At 40.7% G+C, this 13,660-nt stretch overlaps 1 protein-coding gene across 4 annotated transcripts in view; it reads right to left on the reverse strand.

Annotated features, from left to right (window-relative positions):
• Window positions 1–13,660, reverse strand: part of FNIP2 (folliculin interacting protein 2) — a 138,328-nt gene that overhangs the window by 90,812 nt on the left and 33,856 nt on the right. For 2 of the 4 annotated variants that reach the window (XM_035022815.1, XM_035022814.1), the window contains exon 1: window positions 6,523–7,092. The exons of the other annotated variants lie outside the window; for them this stretch is intronic. In XM_035022815.1, the coding sequence (XP_034878706.1) occupies window positions 6,523–6,935 (413 nt within the window). In that variant the 5' untranslated portion in view covers window positions 6,936–7,092. Of the gene's footprint in view, window positions 1–6,522; window positions 7,093–13,660 lie in introns of those variants that run through there. 4 annotated transcript variants of the gene reach the window in all.

Here is a 13,660-nt window from a genome sequence, read left to right on the forward strand (position 1 = left end):
ACAGAGGAACTCTCTGCACTTGCTGATTTTGATGTGAACCTAAAGCTGCCCTAAAAAATAAAGTCTATTTAAAAGGAAAAAGGTTTTTCAATTGTCAAAGGAACTTCTAAAATACAGGAACTTTCAGTAATGAGCACTAGTTTTTAAAGTTTGTGGTAGGATTATTCTCTGAAGATCATTTTGGTCTGTTATAGTCTGCTAGAGAATTTCCCATGAAGATGAAAACCAAAGACATATTATTTGAGCTTTGGATATGACCATTAAAAGTCTCTGTCCCTGTTCAGTTGGGTTTTAGGCTGTCTCCCCTCAGCTTGTCCACTCAGCTGGAAAGAAGGTCAGCCCTCATACGCCGCTCTACAGAACGAGCCCAGTCCTTTCATACCGTCTTGTTCTTCGCTACTGAGGAACAAGTTCTCATAATAGTTCACACTAAGGTATCACTGCCTTGAGAGAACATGCTTAAATACAAAAAAAAAAAAAAAAAAAAAAAATGAGGTTCTAATAATAGGAATTATTGTTATCAAGCAAGGGCCAATGGGAGAGAGAACAGGGAGCAGACAACCTCCGACCTGCCTCTCATATCATACCGTGCAGCTGCTAGCCCTACCTAGCAGCCCACCCTGGGCCCATTCACATTCCCAGGAAGGACCATTGACTCTCTGAATCCAAACCATTTTTGCCCCTAGGCAATATTTTTCTTTTTAGGGTGCACGGCAAGCATGACTCTGTCTTAGGATCTCTGTCCTTACTAGTTCCTCTGTTGAGAATATACTTTCTTGAATATCCATACGGCTTGCTCCCCCACATGGAAAAGATTACCACTGAGATAGTTTTGGCTCCCTTGATTACCCAGGGTCTTCACATTTCTCTAACAGCCTTGTTACTCATGGGTCACTGACAGATAATCAGAATGTTAGAGCTGGAAGGGACCTCAGACACCACCTATCTGATGGTTTCCAGACTTGACTCATCATTAGAATTACCTCAGTTCTGTGTATTGGTTGGTTTTTTAATCATCGAAACTTCACAGGCTCCACTTCCACAAATTCGGTCAAGTGGATCTGAAACGGAGCTCAGGAAGCTACATTTTAAAAATATTTGATGATCACTGACCTAATCTACCACTTCTATTATTTTTTTTTTAAGATTTTATTTATTTATTTGAGACAGAGAAAAAGAGAGCACAAGTGGGGAGGAGGATCAGTGGGAGAGGGAGAAGCAGACTCCCCGCTGAGCAGGGAGCCTGATGCGGGGCTGGATCCCAGGACCCTGAGATCATGACCAGAGCCCAGGGCAGACGCTTAACCGACTGAGCCACCCAGGTGTCCCCACTTCTATTATTTTTTTGTAGAAGAGAAAATAGAAGCACAAAGGGATGAGGTGATGTTCCCAAAGACACAGTGAGTTCAAGGCAGAGATGAACCCTCTGATCGTAAGATCAGGGTAGAGAAGATCCCCAGATCAAAGATGTTTCCACTGTATCTGGTACTACAGTCTAGATTTTCACATATTAGAATAGAATTAGATTTTTTTTTAAATTAGTAAGTGAAAAAACTAAGCTTAGCATTACTACATTTTTTGTTTTTTGCCTTTGGGCAGGGTGAGGCATGCAAGCGAAAGGAAAGGGCACATCAAGAAAAAAAGACAGCATTTTAATTCACATCTGTTCTATAAAGACCTGGGAGTAGCTTGTGGGTTTTTTGTTTTTTTTTTTTAACCTTTCTAAACTAGTAAGAGAAGGATTAAACTCTTCAACATACAAACACTGATGGATGGACATATGTCTGATACTCAATAACCTACATAAACGTGAGATCCCATAAAAGGAGAAGAGAATTGCAGGGAACCTTGGTGTTTCTAGAGCCCACAGACTGGATTCCCTTTGGTGAATTTTTTAAGATTTTATTTATTTGTCAGAGAGAGAGCGAGAGAGAGCAAGCACAAGCAGAGGAAGCGGTAGACAGAGGGAAAGCAGGCTCCCCGATGAGCAAAGAGCCCAATGCAGGACTTGATCCCACTCCTGGGATCATGAGCTGAGCCGAAGGCAGACGTTTAACCAACTGAGCCACCCAGGTGCCCCCCCTATGGTGAATTTTGATGGGGAGTTTAATTATAATCTTAGAAGGGTCACAGGTTATTGCTCTCACCAATTCCCACCAGGGCTTGCTACATCATTATTCAGCAGTTATTCAGCTTTTGTTACTATAACAATAAAAGGATAAGGCTAAGCCACAGCCTGACTCACAACAGGAGTCATAACATAAGAACCAGGAATCACAGACCTGTGCAGCCGAGTATTCCAGCTCAGCATACAGCTGAGTGGGATTTGAGGGAAAAAGGCTTCGGAAGCTACCCAATGACTTGGCCTGCAGACCCCAGAGCTGGAGTATTCTTGTCTTCTGTCTGAAATACAGTCATTCTGGACATAATGAGTTATAGTAACTAATAATAAGGACTTTACCCTGTTAGGTCATCAACACTCAGCAAAATAAGACCCAGACAAAAGTTTACGTGAATTGTCGGTCTACATGAAGCAAGTTCACACTTTCTTCAAAACCCCTCTACACAGGGGCTTTAGCAAGGGGCACCTGGGTGGCTCAGTCAGTTAAGCGTCTGCCTTTGGCTTGGGTCATGATCCCAGGGTCCTGGGATGGAGTCCTGCATGGGGCTCCCTGCTCAGCAGGGAGCCGCTTCTCCCTCTCCTCCCTGCTTGTGCTCTCTAAGATCTAAAACAAAACAAAACAAAACACCCTGTATACCAAGACTGCTCTGATTCATTCCCAAGAAGGTATGTGGCCTGAGGGAAAAGATGAATGTTTTTTAAAACCTAAATCAGACATAACTTTGTAGCAATACCAAGTTACCACTGCATTCCTTCATTCATTCACTCATTCTCAAATTACATCTCTGAATCCCAACCATCAGCCAGTGGAAATGAACTCTTAGGGAGTCAACGAAAATTCCTCCTGGCTCATAAAATCAGTGAAAGGGGAAGGAATGCAGAAAGGGCAGAAGAACTCATGACGCCAATACTCGATGCATCTGAAAGAGTCACACCCAGCAATTTCAACCTCTGTGAAGCTTGTCGCAAAGCACAAGACCATCAGCAGACTAGGGTTTGGTGGTTTTCTCTCCCCACTTGATTCAACCTAACAGCTACATTTTCTACATAGTATCAAAGTAGAAATAGTTTTTACAGTGTTTCTAAATGAAGAACAACAATGAAAAACACTCTCCCCTTCCCTACAACATGCATGAGACTTCAGCCCTTTTTCACTAAATTTTTCAGAATAGAATGCTTTGGTTCGTTGCCTTAGCATATCTGTCTCTAAATCTGTGACTATCTTTGTATTTCCTACTCAGTCATTCTAACTGCTATAAATAAAGACTGGTAGTAAAATTGTAGTCAGCTTATCTCTGTGAAGCAGTTAACTAGGGGAAAGAAAATAAACCCTCGTTTCTGTACTTTTCTTGTTGAGCAACTACCACAAACCAATCTAAGACTCTTTCTTTTTTGATAGAACTGGTTCATCCAAATTGTAGACAAGTCGGATATATACACTCATTAATGAAGGGCTGAAGCCCTTCCTAACCTAGTGATTGTAAAGCAGTACAAAGAGTCTCTGTTGAATCTAAATTCCAAGATATAAAACTTAAAGCACCATTGACTCCGAAGTGCTTTGTTTCGGTTCCTCTTCTGTGTGGATAGCTATACTTCTTAAGACAAGGTTATGTCAAATTTTTTCTTGCCATCAGAGAAACAATGATCCGCTAATAAACTTGGCAAATAATCCTAGATTTCTCACATCAACAGCCCTATGGTTATCTAATTTGCTGGTAAAGTGAAAAAATCAAGTCATTAACAGCTTTGCTACAGTTGGTATCTTAAGGAAGAAGAAAGAGATTATGGAAGACTATGCCATATACCCAGCATCCTATCAGTTACTGGATTTGAGGTGAGTTTTTTTTTATTGATAAACCATTTAAAATGTTTCATCAAACTCTGCAGGTTTTTGTTGATTCTGGATTTTGTGAAATAAATAAAACTCCAATATCTGTCATTCTAGAGATTAAGGAGAAAGGAAGTGAAGGACAGACTTCTATCCTGATGTTTCATTCCACATGAGCCATAATGGGAAAGATTAAAATGTTTCTTTCTGCACTGAACTGTGTCAGTTTTACACCCTGGCCAGTCACTGTTAGGTATCCATCATGACTCCTCTGTATTTGTGGAATCCTTCTCTTCACCTTTAGAGTAACTGGGAAATCATGAGGATAGATAGAAGAAAAAAAAAAAAAAACCTACTTATCAGTGTGGTCAGCTAAAATTATTGATTTAAGATATCTAAGAGCAAAGAGGGAGTTGAAGTCATACTTAACTGACCGCCACCTGACTTGGACAAACAGATAACTCGTGAACACTTTGGAGCCAGATCCTTACAGTGTAAGCTCCTGTCAATAATTCACCCTACCCTGGAGACTGGCCCAAGGCCTAAAGAAATTCAGGAAACCAAACACAACACTGCAAATAACGAATACGTTTTCAAGATCGTAGGAAGGGGAAGAGAAAGTGTGTAAGATCTACCGAAACAACTGGTCTGACTAGAAATGAATTCCAATTAATTGCTAAGTATATGTCATCACCATATTCTAAAAAAAGAAAAGGCAATAACACTTACGAAAATTTTTTGTTAAAGTGTTGTTTAATTAAAAATTATTAAAACTCACTAAAGAATATTAGGTTCACTGAAAGTGATAAGCAGCAGCTCATACCAAAATGTTTTGAAGTTTAAAAAAAAAAAAAATGTGTGGCCCTGAGTATTATTTTCTTATGTGGATGCTGTCCTCATCACCCCAAACACCTATTTGGGGACTCTAGAACTGTATGAATAACAAAAATAGGGACTACAAAAGGTCCTGATGCTACTTCTTAGAATTTCATAGGAGGAAAGGATTTTTTTTTTTTTTTAATTATCTGAACCAACTTCATAGCCTAGAGTTAAAAGTGAGACCAGAAAAGCCAGAAGACTCCCCCGTGGTTATAAGGCTCTTGGGCAGCAGAGCTGGGGATCAGGGTCAGGATTCAGATCCAGATCAACTGGGTGACAATCCATTACTCTCTCCTATCACTCAGCTGTCCTTTCTTGATAAGAAACAGATAAAAACAGTATAAAAGTGAAATTCTTGTCTGAACACTCAAATGTATTTTTCTAATGTACATCATTCATTACCACTTCCTCTATAAATCTCTCTCTTTAATTGAGTGGACAGCAAGTGACCCAGTACCTATATAATGATTTCCATCACTTCTCCCTAACTCTTCAATCGGCTGGGCTCTTATACCGAAGTAGACTATTTACCATTTTGTTAAGCTTCTACTAAAGAAAGACAATGATTTTTATATGAAAGAAACTATATCCTGATTTTTAATCAACCAAGAAATGTATTGATGGAGAAAGTTTATGACATGTTAATTTTAAGAAAACTTCTATAAAGAAAAAAAGTAACATTTAAGTGAATTTAGAAACTTACTTTTTACACTAACCATGAGAATCAAGCTTAACTTGATTTTTAACTTTGGCTCTCCTTCTACCTATCTACATCAGATTTTGGAGTGAAATGCAATTCTCAAAGGATTTTTCCTTTTCCTTGATAATGCAATAAAATTCTTTACAAATATGTTTCAATTAAGAGCTATTACTAATTAAATTAATAAATTCTTCCAAAATGGATGACATAATCACCCTTAAAGAACATAGTAAATGTAATGTTATTCTCTTTATGTAAGCTCCATCATTAAAATTAGTTCAGCATAATACCATCCTTCTCATGAAAATAATTTTCCAGAAGACTGGTCTCTCTCTCCCACCACCCTACCTCCATCTACCATTCAAACTACAAAGTGAGAACTTCCATTCCTGTGCCCCATCTACCAACTGCTGTGCTACTTCAGGACTGCAACTCTTGTTCTTGATCATCTCTGTGAATAGTACTGTTCAAACTTCAACATAGGACAAAGATGTAACCATTTCTTGCAAGCTGGCTCCAGCAGAAGTAATGAAAAGAAAGCAGATGGGTAGCAGAATTCAAACAGTCAAAAAAATAACCATGCTGGGACGCCTGGGTGGCTCAGTTGGTTAGGCGTCTGCCTTCAGCTCAGGTCATGATCCCAGGGTCTTGGGATCGAGTCCCACATCTGGCTCCTTGCTCAGTGGGGAGCCTGCTTCTCCCTCTGGCTGCAGCTCCCCCATGCTCCTGCTCACTCCCTCTCGCGCGCTCTCTCTCTCTCTCACACACACACACACACACACACACACAAATAAAATCTTAAAAAAAAAAAAATGCCTACACCTTTTCTATACAGGAAAGGACTTATTTCTACATACCCACCAACCACCCCATGTCCAACTAAAAGTACTCTTGAAAAACAACTTTCAGATCAATATAATTTCATCTGTTTGGTACTCAGGGATTTAAATAAAAATTTCTCTGAGATTTTAAAACAGAACTGAAGTTTCAAACCTGTTGCTGAGTTCGGTGTGATCGGTGCCCCTTCCTACCCTGGCACGTTTTCGAGTCTTTGGGCATAAAAGTGCCTTGTAAGTCCTCTCAGCACCAGAACTGGCATTACACACACATCTGGCTGAATCCTGCCAGCCCCCTGGCCGATTTGCAGTCTTCGAAGAGCCGCCACACATCTCCTGGGTGGTTGAGCTTTCTTCTGCTTTATCCTGACTATCAACATGGACCTGGGACACAAACGTTGAAGATTCTCTGTTGTTTGAGGGATATTCCACACTGACCAGCTGTCCTAAATTATCACTGTACTCCCTATACGGTAGGTGAGGCAAGCTACTTGGCAGCAGCCTACTAATTTCCTCTTTCAAAATTAAAAAAAAAGAGAGAGAGAGAGAAAAAAAAAAAGGAACATTCATTTGTTACATAAATTAAGCCTGCCAAAGTATTAGGAAGTCAGATGTATCCATCATGTTATAAAATACGCTCTCAGCAGGACCATTATAAACAGACAAATCCAAATCCCACTTCCTACTTTTGTTCCTAAGCTTGTACTCTGGTCAGCAAAAGACATAACACCCAACAGGTTGAGCAGCTTGGTCTGACTCATTCCATCTGTGCTTCCCTGTTGGAGATTATGTAGTAGTCAATTAATTGGTCACAAGACCTATTCATATGGCTCTAGGCAAATGCAGTGACTTGCCCTCAGCTGCAAGGTTGCTCTGACATTGGCCACACCACCCTCTTTAATGGCTCTCATGTGAGCAAGTGTCAGCTGACAGGTCTTACTCTGCAACCTTGCAAAACTCTACGCAGAGCAAGTGAGGGAGATGGTTACACACAACAAAGGTAGGTCTTAATGTACAGGAGGTGATGTGGGGGAGGTAGAATAGGGACACATCCTTGCTTTAATACCAAATATACATATGTAGATATGTAAGAAAAATTTTATACATACACACACACATACATATGTAAGAAAATTAATAATAAATGAGAAGCCATAAACTCTCTCTCAACTCTTGCACTGAATTCCTGATTCCTGGATATATTCAGAACATGAAAGCCCTGAACCACCAGAACGCAAGGACAAAAGTAGTTCAGATTTGAATTCTGACACTAAGGTACTTCATCTGTAAAATGAAATACTGTTATAGAATCAACATGATTTATCCACAGTACTGAGTTCATGGAAAAAATAATTTTTCTTTAAGAAGAAATAAAAAGCACAGGTCCCTAAAATATAGGTCAGATCTTGAAAACTATAAGGGATTGTCTCAACTCATTTTCCTCTTCCTCATTCTTGAATTTGGCTGAAGAAAATATTAATAGATCCCTAAAATCTGATGAACCGTTGGCTGGGTCTCTAGTGTCAGGAGGATTTAAATATGTCTTTGTACATGGCAGCCAAATATTTCACCCCACAAGTGTGAGAAAAATCTAATGCTATCGGGGCAGAGGCCTCAATTACCTTAAAGACATTATATCTATGTGACACTAAAGTTCCTTTATAACAAACCCCAAAAGATCTTAAATACACCCTCCCCTGAGAAATAAAGATTGCAACACACCTACAACAATGACTAGACTTCTCTGTGCATGTAATGAACGGACAGTGCCAAGATAAAACCAGATTAGTAGAAAATGAATTCATTTTTCCAGGAAGGGGAACACATTTTGACCTTAAAACTTAACTGTGTGGCCACCATGTGATCCTGGGTTCTTCTTTTTCCCCTAAACTGTCTTTAAAATCACTTTCTCTTCTTAACAGAGAATCAGAAGCTCACTTACGTAAGCACTCTTTAGTCTTCCATCTTAGGCACAGAGCAGCTGGATGAGGAAAGGCTCAAAGGAAAGCCTCCTTTCGCCATTATCATGCCCACTTCCTAAGCAGCCCATGTGAGGCCCCAAATCAGTGTCTCCAAATCACCTAGGGTTTACCTCCTTTAAAATCACAGGAGAAATGAAAGTATAGTTTGTCCAAAAGAAAACCACAGGCCCCAAAACGTGTTTCTCTGGCCAGACCAAGTCAGCAGGCCAGAGCTCACCAACTAACTGAATTGCAGTTTCAACCTCCCCTAGCATTCTGTCTTAGCCCGTCAATCAGGAATTTTCAGACAAGCACCAATGAGAAAATCTACTGCAGGGGTCCCTTCCACCAACCCCCACAAAGGAAGTTGAGGTAATCTGCAGAGTGACACCCCTGCCCTATCTTTCTTTTCTTTTGCTTATACCTTTCTTGATCCACCCTCCTTCCTATAAAAACTTTGCATTTTGTATGACTCCTTGGAACACCCCTCTCCATTTGCTAGGTGGGATACTGCTTGATTCATGAGTCATTTAGATCTTCAAATTTACTTGGTTGAATTTTATCTTTTAACATGTTCAATGTTAATGGGGTAGGCTGTAAAAATAGCAAAATAACTGAATTTTATAAAATATGTAGAAGTGCTTAGGGAATAGATCCCATTTTTTATATGTAAAAAATAAATTAAGGGTGCCTGGGTGGCTCAGTCGGTTAAGCGACCGCCTTTGGCTCGGGTCATGATCTCGGGGTCCTGGGATGGAGCCCCGCATCGGGCTCTCTGCTCAGCAAGGAGTCTGCTTCTCCCTCTCCCTCTGCCTGCCGCTCCCCCTGCTTGTACTCTCTCTCTCTCATAAATAAATAAAAACTTTAAATAAATATATTAATTAATTAAAAATAAATAAAAAATAAAGTTTTAAAACTGCCATCTCTAAAAAATATTTATCTAGGACCTAATGAAAGGACATGAAATCCTCTTTTTTTCCTTCCTTTGAGGTGGGGAGGGGAGGTGGAGGCACAGAAGGAGAGGGAGAGAGAGAATCTTAAGCAGGCCCGAAGCCCAGTGTGGAGCCCAATGCAAAGCTTCATCTTACAACCCTGAAATCATAACCTGAGCCTAAATCAAGAGTTGGACACTTAACCGACTGAGCCACTAGGTGCCCCATGAAACCCTCTTTTTAAATATGTATTCTGAACAAATATTTAACCTAGTAGTTAGCCACAGAGCTGTTCAGTCATCCTGATATTTTACATTTTCTAAAGGCTTCAAATACTGTTACAAGATGCAAATGTTATCCCCTATCCAGATGACGCAAACATTTTAAATGATCAGAATAAGATGATAAGAAAATGACAACATAGTTACAAAGGATAATTGGATGAAATAAGGATCAAACTAAACTGCATTGGGAAGGAATTCCGTTAAACAGAAGCTAAACCCCTTTTGTATGTTTCTTTCATTCAGCCAGCCGTCTTTAACTGAACACTCCACACCAGTCACCGTTTCTCCCTAAATTCAGTCAGCATACCTTTTATCCACCACTTCCTTGGTTGTGTGGTGCTCAAACACAGTATGCTTATAAACACAGATTGCTGGATCTACCCCCAGGGTTTCTGATTCAGCAGTTCTGAGGTGGAGTCTGAGAATGTACATTTCTGACAAATTCTGAGGATGCTATTGCTGCTTGCCTGGGAACCACACATTTGAGAAACACTTCCTTGGTAAAAATTTCATCTTCCCCATGATGACTTCCTAGGCTGGAAGATCTTTTTCTCCCTTGAATTCCTCTACGATTTTTTTTTTTTTTTTAAGATGCATTTGTTTTAGAGAAAGAGACAGAGCCTGTGTGAGCAGGGGAGGGGGTGGGCAGAGGGAGAAGAGAGAGAGTGAACCCTCAAGCGGACTCCCCGCCTAGCAAGGAGCCCGATGCCAGGCTCAGTCCCCAGGACCCGGAGATCATGACCTGAGCTGAAATCAAGAGTTACATGCTTAACCAACGAGCCACTCAGGCATCCCCCTCTATAATTTTTTTAAACCACACTTTTAACACTTAACACATAACTGCTTTGAAACAAAGTAGTGTGCATATCTTATGATCCTAACTAGATCATAAATTCTGAGTGTAAAAACTGGGTTTTAACATTCATCTTTGTACCTCATACAGGTCTTACATTTGATAGATGTTCAACAGATAACTTTTTGAGTTTTAATGTAAATATTCAGTGGTATTAAACCTATGATATGAATCTACCTACAACAAGCAGTGTGCTCCTTTAACAGTCTAATGCATATTTTCTGCCCAAGAGGGTACTTGTGTTTAAACACGCGTACTCTTTCATTTATTACGGCAAAAGTTCCTTTAGAAGCTTTAACAACATTTTGTGTTCACTCCAATCAATGTGACTCATGCAGTATGGTAACAAAGAAATTTAAAACTTTTAAAAAGTGAAAAAGCCATTTCCTTCGTCCCTCCCCTTAATAACCCTTAATTCCACAGCTCAAAATCTGATAAAACGTAATAGAGATGTATATCAAAACCACAACCATTGTACTTAAAAAAGAGATGCCTCTATAGGACTCCAAATTTCCTTATATTTAAATGGTTTAAAACTTCTTCAGTAAGTGGAAAAACAAGTAATAATTATATCATCACAACCATTCTTCTGAGACATTATGAAACTGTTTAAAAGCATAAAGTCGAACAAAAATCAAAATGGCTAACTAATGCTTCAGCAAAGCTCGGTTTTAAAGTAACCTTTTCCCCTCTCTTCTGCAAACCTCCCCTCCTCCCTTCCTAGCCTTTTGTTTCAGGAACCCAGTCCCACCCTAAAGACAAGACAAAGAGGGTTAGTTGCAGGTGCATAGTTCCCGCCAAAATCAACTAGAGCCTGTATTTCCCTACAAAACCCCCCAGCCCCTTCCTCAGGGTGGGCTCGCACTTTCTGAAGGCCACAGTCTGCTGCAGCCTCCTTTGCCCGGCAAAGCAATAAAGCTATTGTTCCTCTTTATTCCAAACTCTGTCTCCATGCTATATTTTGGCTCCAAAGCACGGAGGTCAGTTTTCAACAATCAGAGCAGCTCATACAGTGGCTACGAGAAAGGTATCTTCAGATCTTCGGTGCCCCAAAATCTGTTCTGTACCTCAATCTGATCTTTTCTTCTCAATCTTCTTTCTTTTTTTTCTTTTTTTTTTTTTTTAATTTTATTTATTTATTTGACAGAGAGAATGAGATAGAGAGAGAGAGCATGAGAGGGAGGAGGGTCAGAGGGAGAAGCAGACTCCCTGCCGAGCAGGGAGCCCGATGCGGGACCCGATCCCGGGACTCCAGGATCATGACCTGAGCCGAAGGCAGTCGCTTAACCAACTGAGCCACCCAGGCGCCCTCTTCTCAATCTTCTGTTTCCTGAAATGGAATCATACTCTGGGAAGTACCCATACTGTGACTCATTATCACACTGGACACCCCGATCTTAAATACTAACATACATACAGAATTTATCATCATCCCTATTTGCAGTGCTACTCATGGTAAAGTTCTCTATTTCCTTCACACAGCTCGGCCATGTCTCCACATTTAGGAAAGTATCTGCAGTCTCTGCTTGGACTCCCACACTCCACCTGCAGTTCAATACACTGACTAGAACTGCGGCTGTCACCACAGATACTTTCACAATACACATGAAATTTATCAGATGTTAGAGGTGAGGATTAGGGAAGTGTGGAAGTATGGGGAGGTCACATGACAGACATAAGGAAGGAAGACTACTGGTTCAACTTTTTTTTTTTTAAGTAAACTCTACCCCCCCCCCCAACGTGGGGCTCAGACTCACGACCCAGAGATCAAGAGTCACATGCTCTACTGACAGAGCCAGCCGGGTGCCCGTGGTTCAACTTTTTAACCTATATGTGTATTGCTTCCAATCTCATAGCCAGCGCTAAGCAGTCCGAGAGAAGAGCGCCAAGTTTATGAGATCAGAAATGGTGTATCATTCGGATCATACAAGGCCAATACCTGGTACTGAGGATACTAGTCCAATCCCTTTTTTTTTTTTGCCGTTGGCCAAAATCTCTAATCAACCAGAACACTACTTCCTGTTGTGTCCAGACTCCTCTGCAAATCCTTTCAATGCAGTGTTCCAGGGACCCACTGCAACCCAAAAGATTTGGTATCTGAGGAAAAATCCATTCCTATGCCTGATTTAGAGTTGGGACAGTTAAAGTCAGGAAGGTTTCCAGGTAAGTATTCACACACTTCTGCATTCCCTTGACTTCACACTCTTCAGGTGATAAAAACAGTGATCACTATATGTAATGAAAAACTAACTCGAAAGCCACACCTGAGAGATGGGTTTAAAGAGAGAAAAAACGAAGGCCTAACATAGTTCCCCCAAAATCCAGTCTAATTATTCTTATCTAATGTATCTTTCTATAAAGGATCTTTCTCTGGGGCACCTGGGTGGCTCAGTCAGTTAAGCATCCAACTCTTGATTTTGGCTCAGGTCATGATCTCAGGGTTGTGGGATGGAGCCCTGCATCAGGCTCTGGGCTCAGTGTGGAGTCTGCTTGTCCTTCTCCCTCTGCTCCTGTCCTCCCCCACCCCCACACTCAGGTGCTCTCTCACTCTCTATCTCTAAAATAAATAAATAAAATCTTTTTTTTTTTTAAGATTTTATTTATTTATTTGAGAGAGAATGAGAGACAAAGAGCATGAGAGGGAGGAGGGTCAGAGAGAGAAGCAGGCTCCCCGCCGAGCAGGGAGCCCGATGCGGGACTCGATCCTGGGACTCCAGGATCATGACCTGAGCCGAAGGCAGTCGCTTAACCAACTGAGCCACCCAGGTGCCCCAATAAATAAAATCTTAAAAAAAAAAAAAAAGAACTTTTCACTGCCTATTCACATTACCTTAATGAGAAAAAAAGAACAATAAATGGAGGGGAGGTAGTGGGACTCCTGATCCATAGCTATTACAATCGACCCTCCTTTTATCGGAAAAATTCCTTCTCTTCCATAAAACCTTTTCCACATCCACAAACAACTGATCACAAGCCCTTTTACCAGTAGTTTTCAAAGCACGAGCCCCAGAAGGAGACACAAAAAGGTTATGAGATGCTGGCAAACTACTGTTTCTTATTTGGGTGTTGTGAATATGTGGCAAGCAGAATATGTATACTTTTCTGTCTGTATATTATAGTTCAATTTGAAGTTTTTTTTTTTTAAGATATTAAAAATTTATTTGAGAGAGACAGAGCACAAGTTGGGGGGCGGTGGGCAGAGGAAGAGAGAGAAGCAGACTCCCAGCTGAGCAGGGAGCTCGCTGTGGGGCTTGATCCCAGGACC

This window comes from Mirounga leonina, unplaced genomic scaffold, assembly GCF_011800145.1.
Source record: "Mirounga leonina isolate KUSES-001 unplaced genomic scaffold, KU_Mleo_1.0 Mir_176, whole genome shotgun sequence".
NCBI lineage: Eukaryota > Metazoa > Chordata > Mammalia > Carnivora > Phocidae > Mirounga > Mirounga leonina.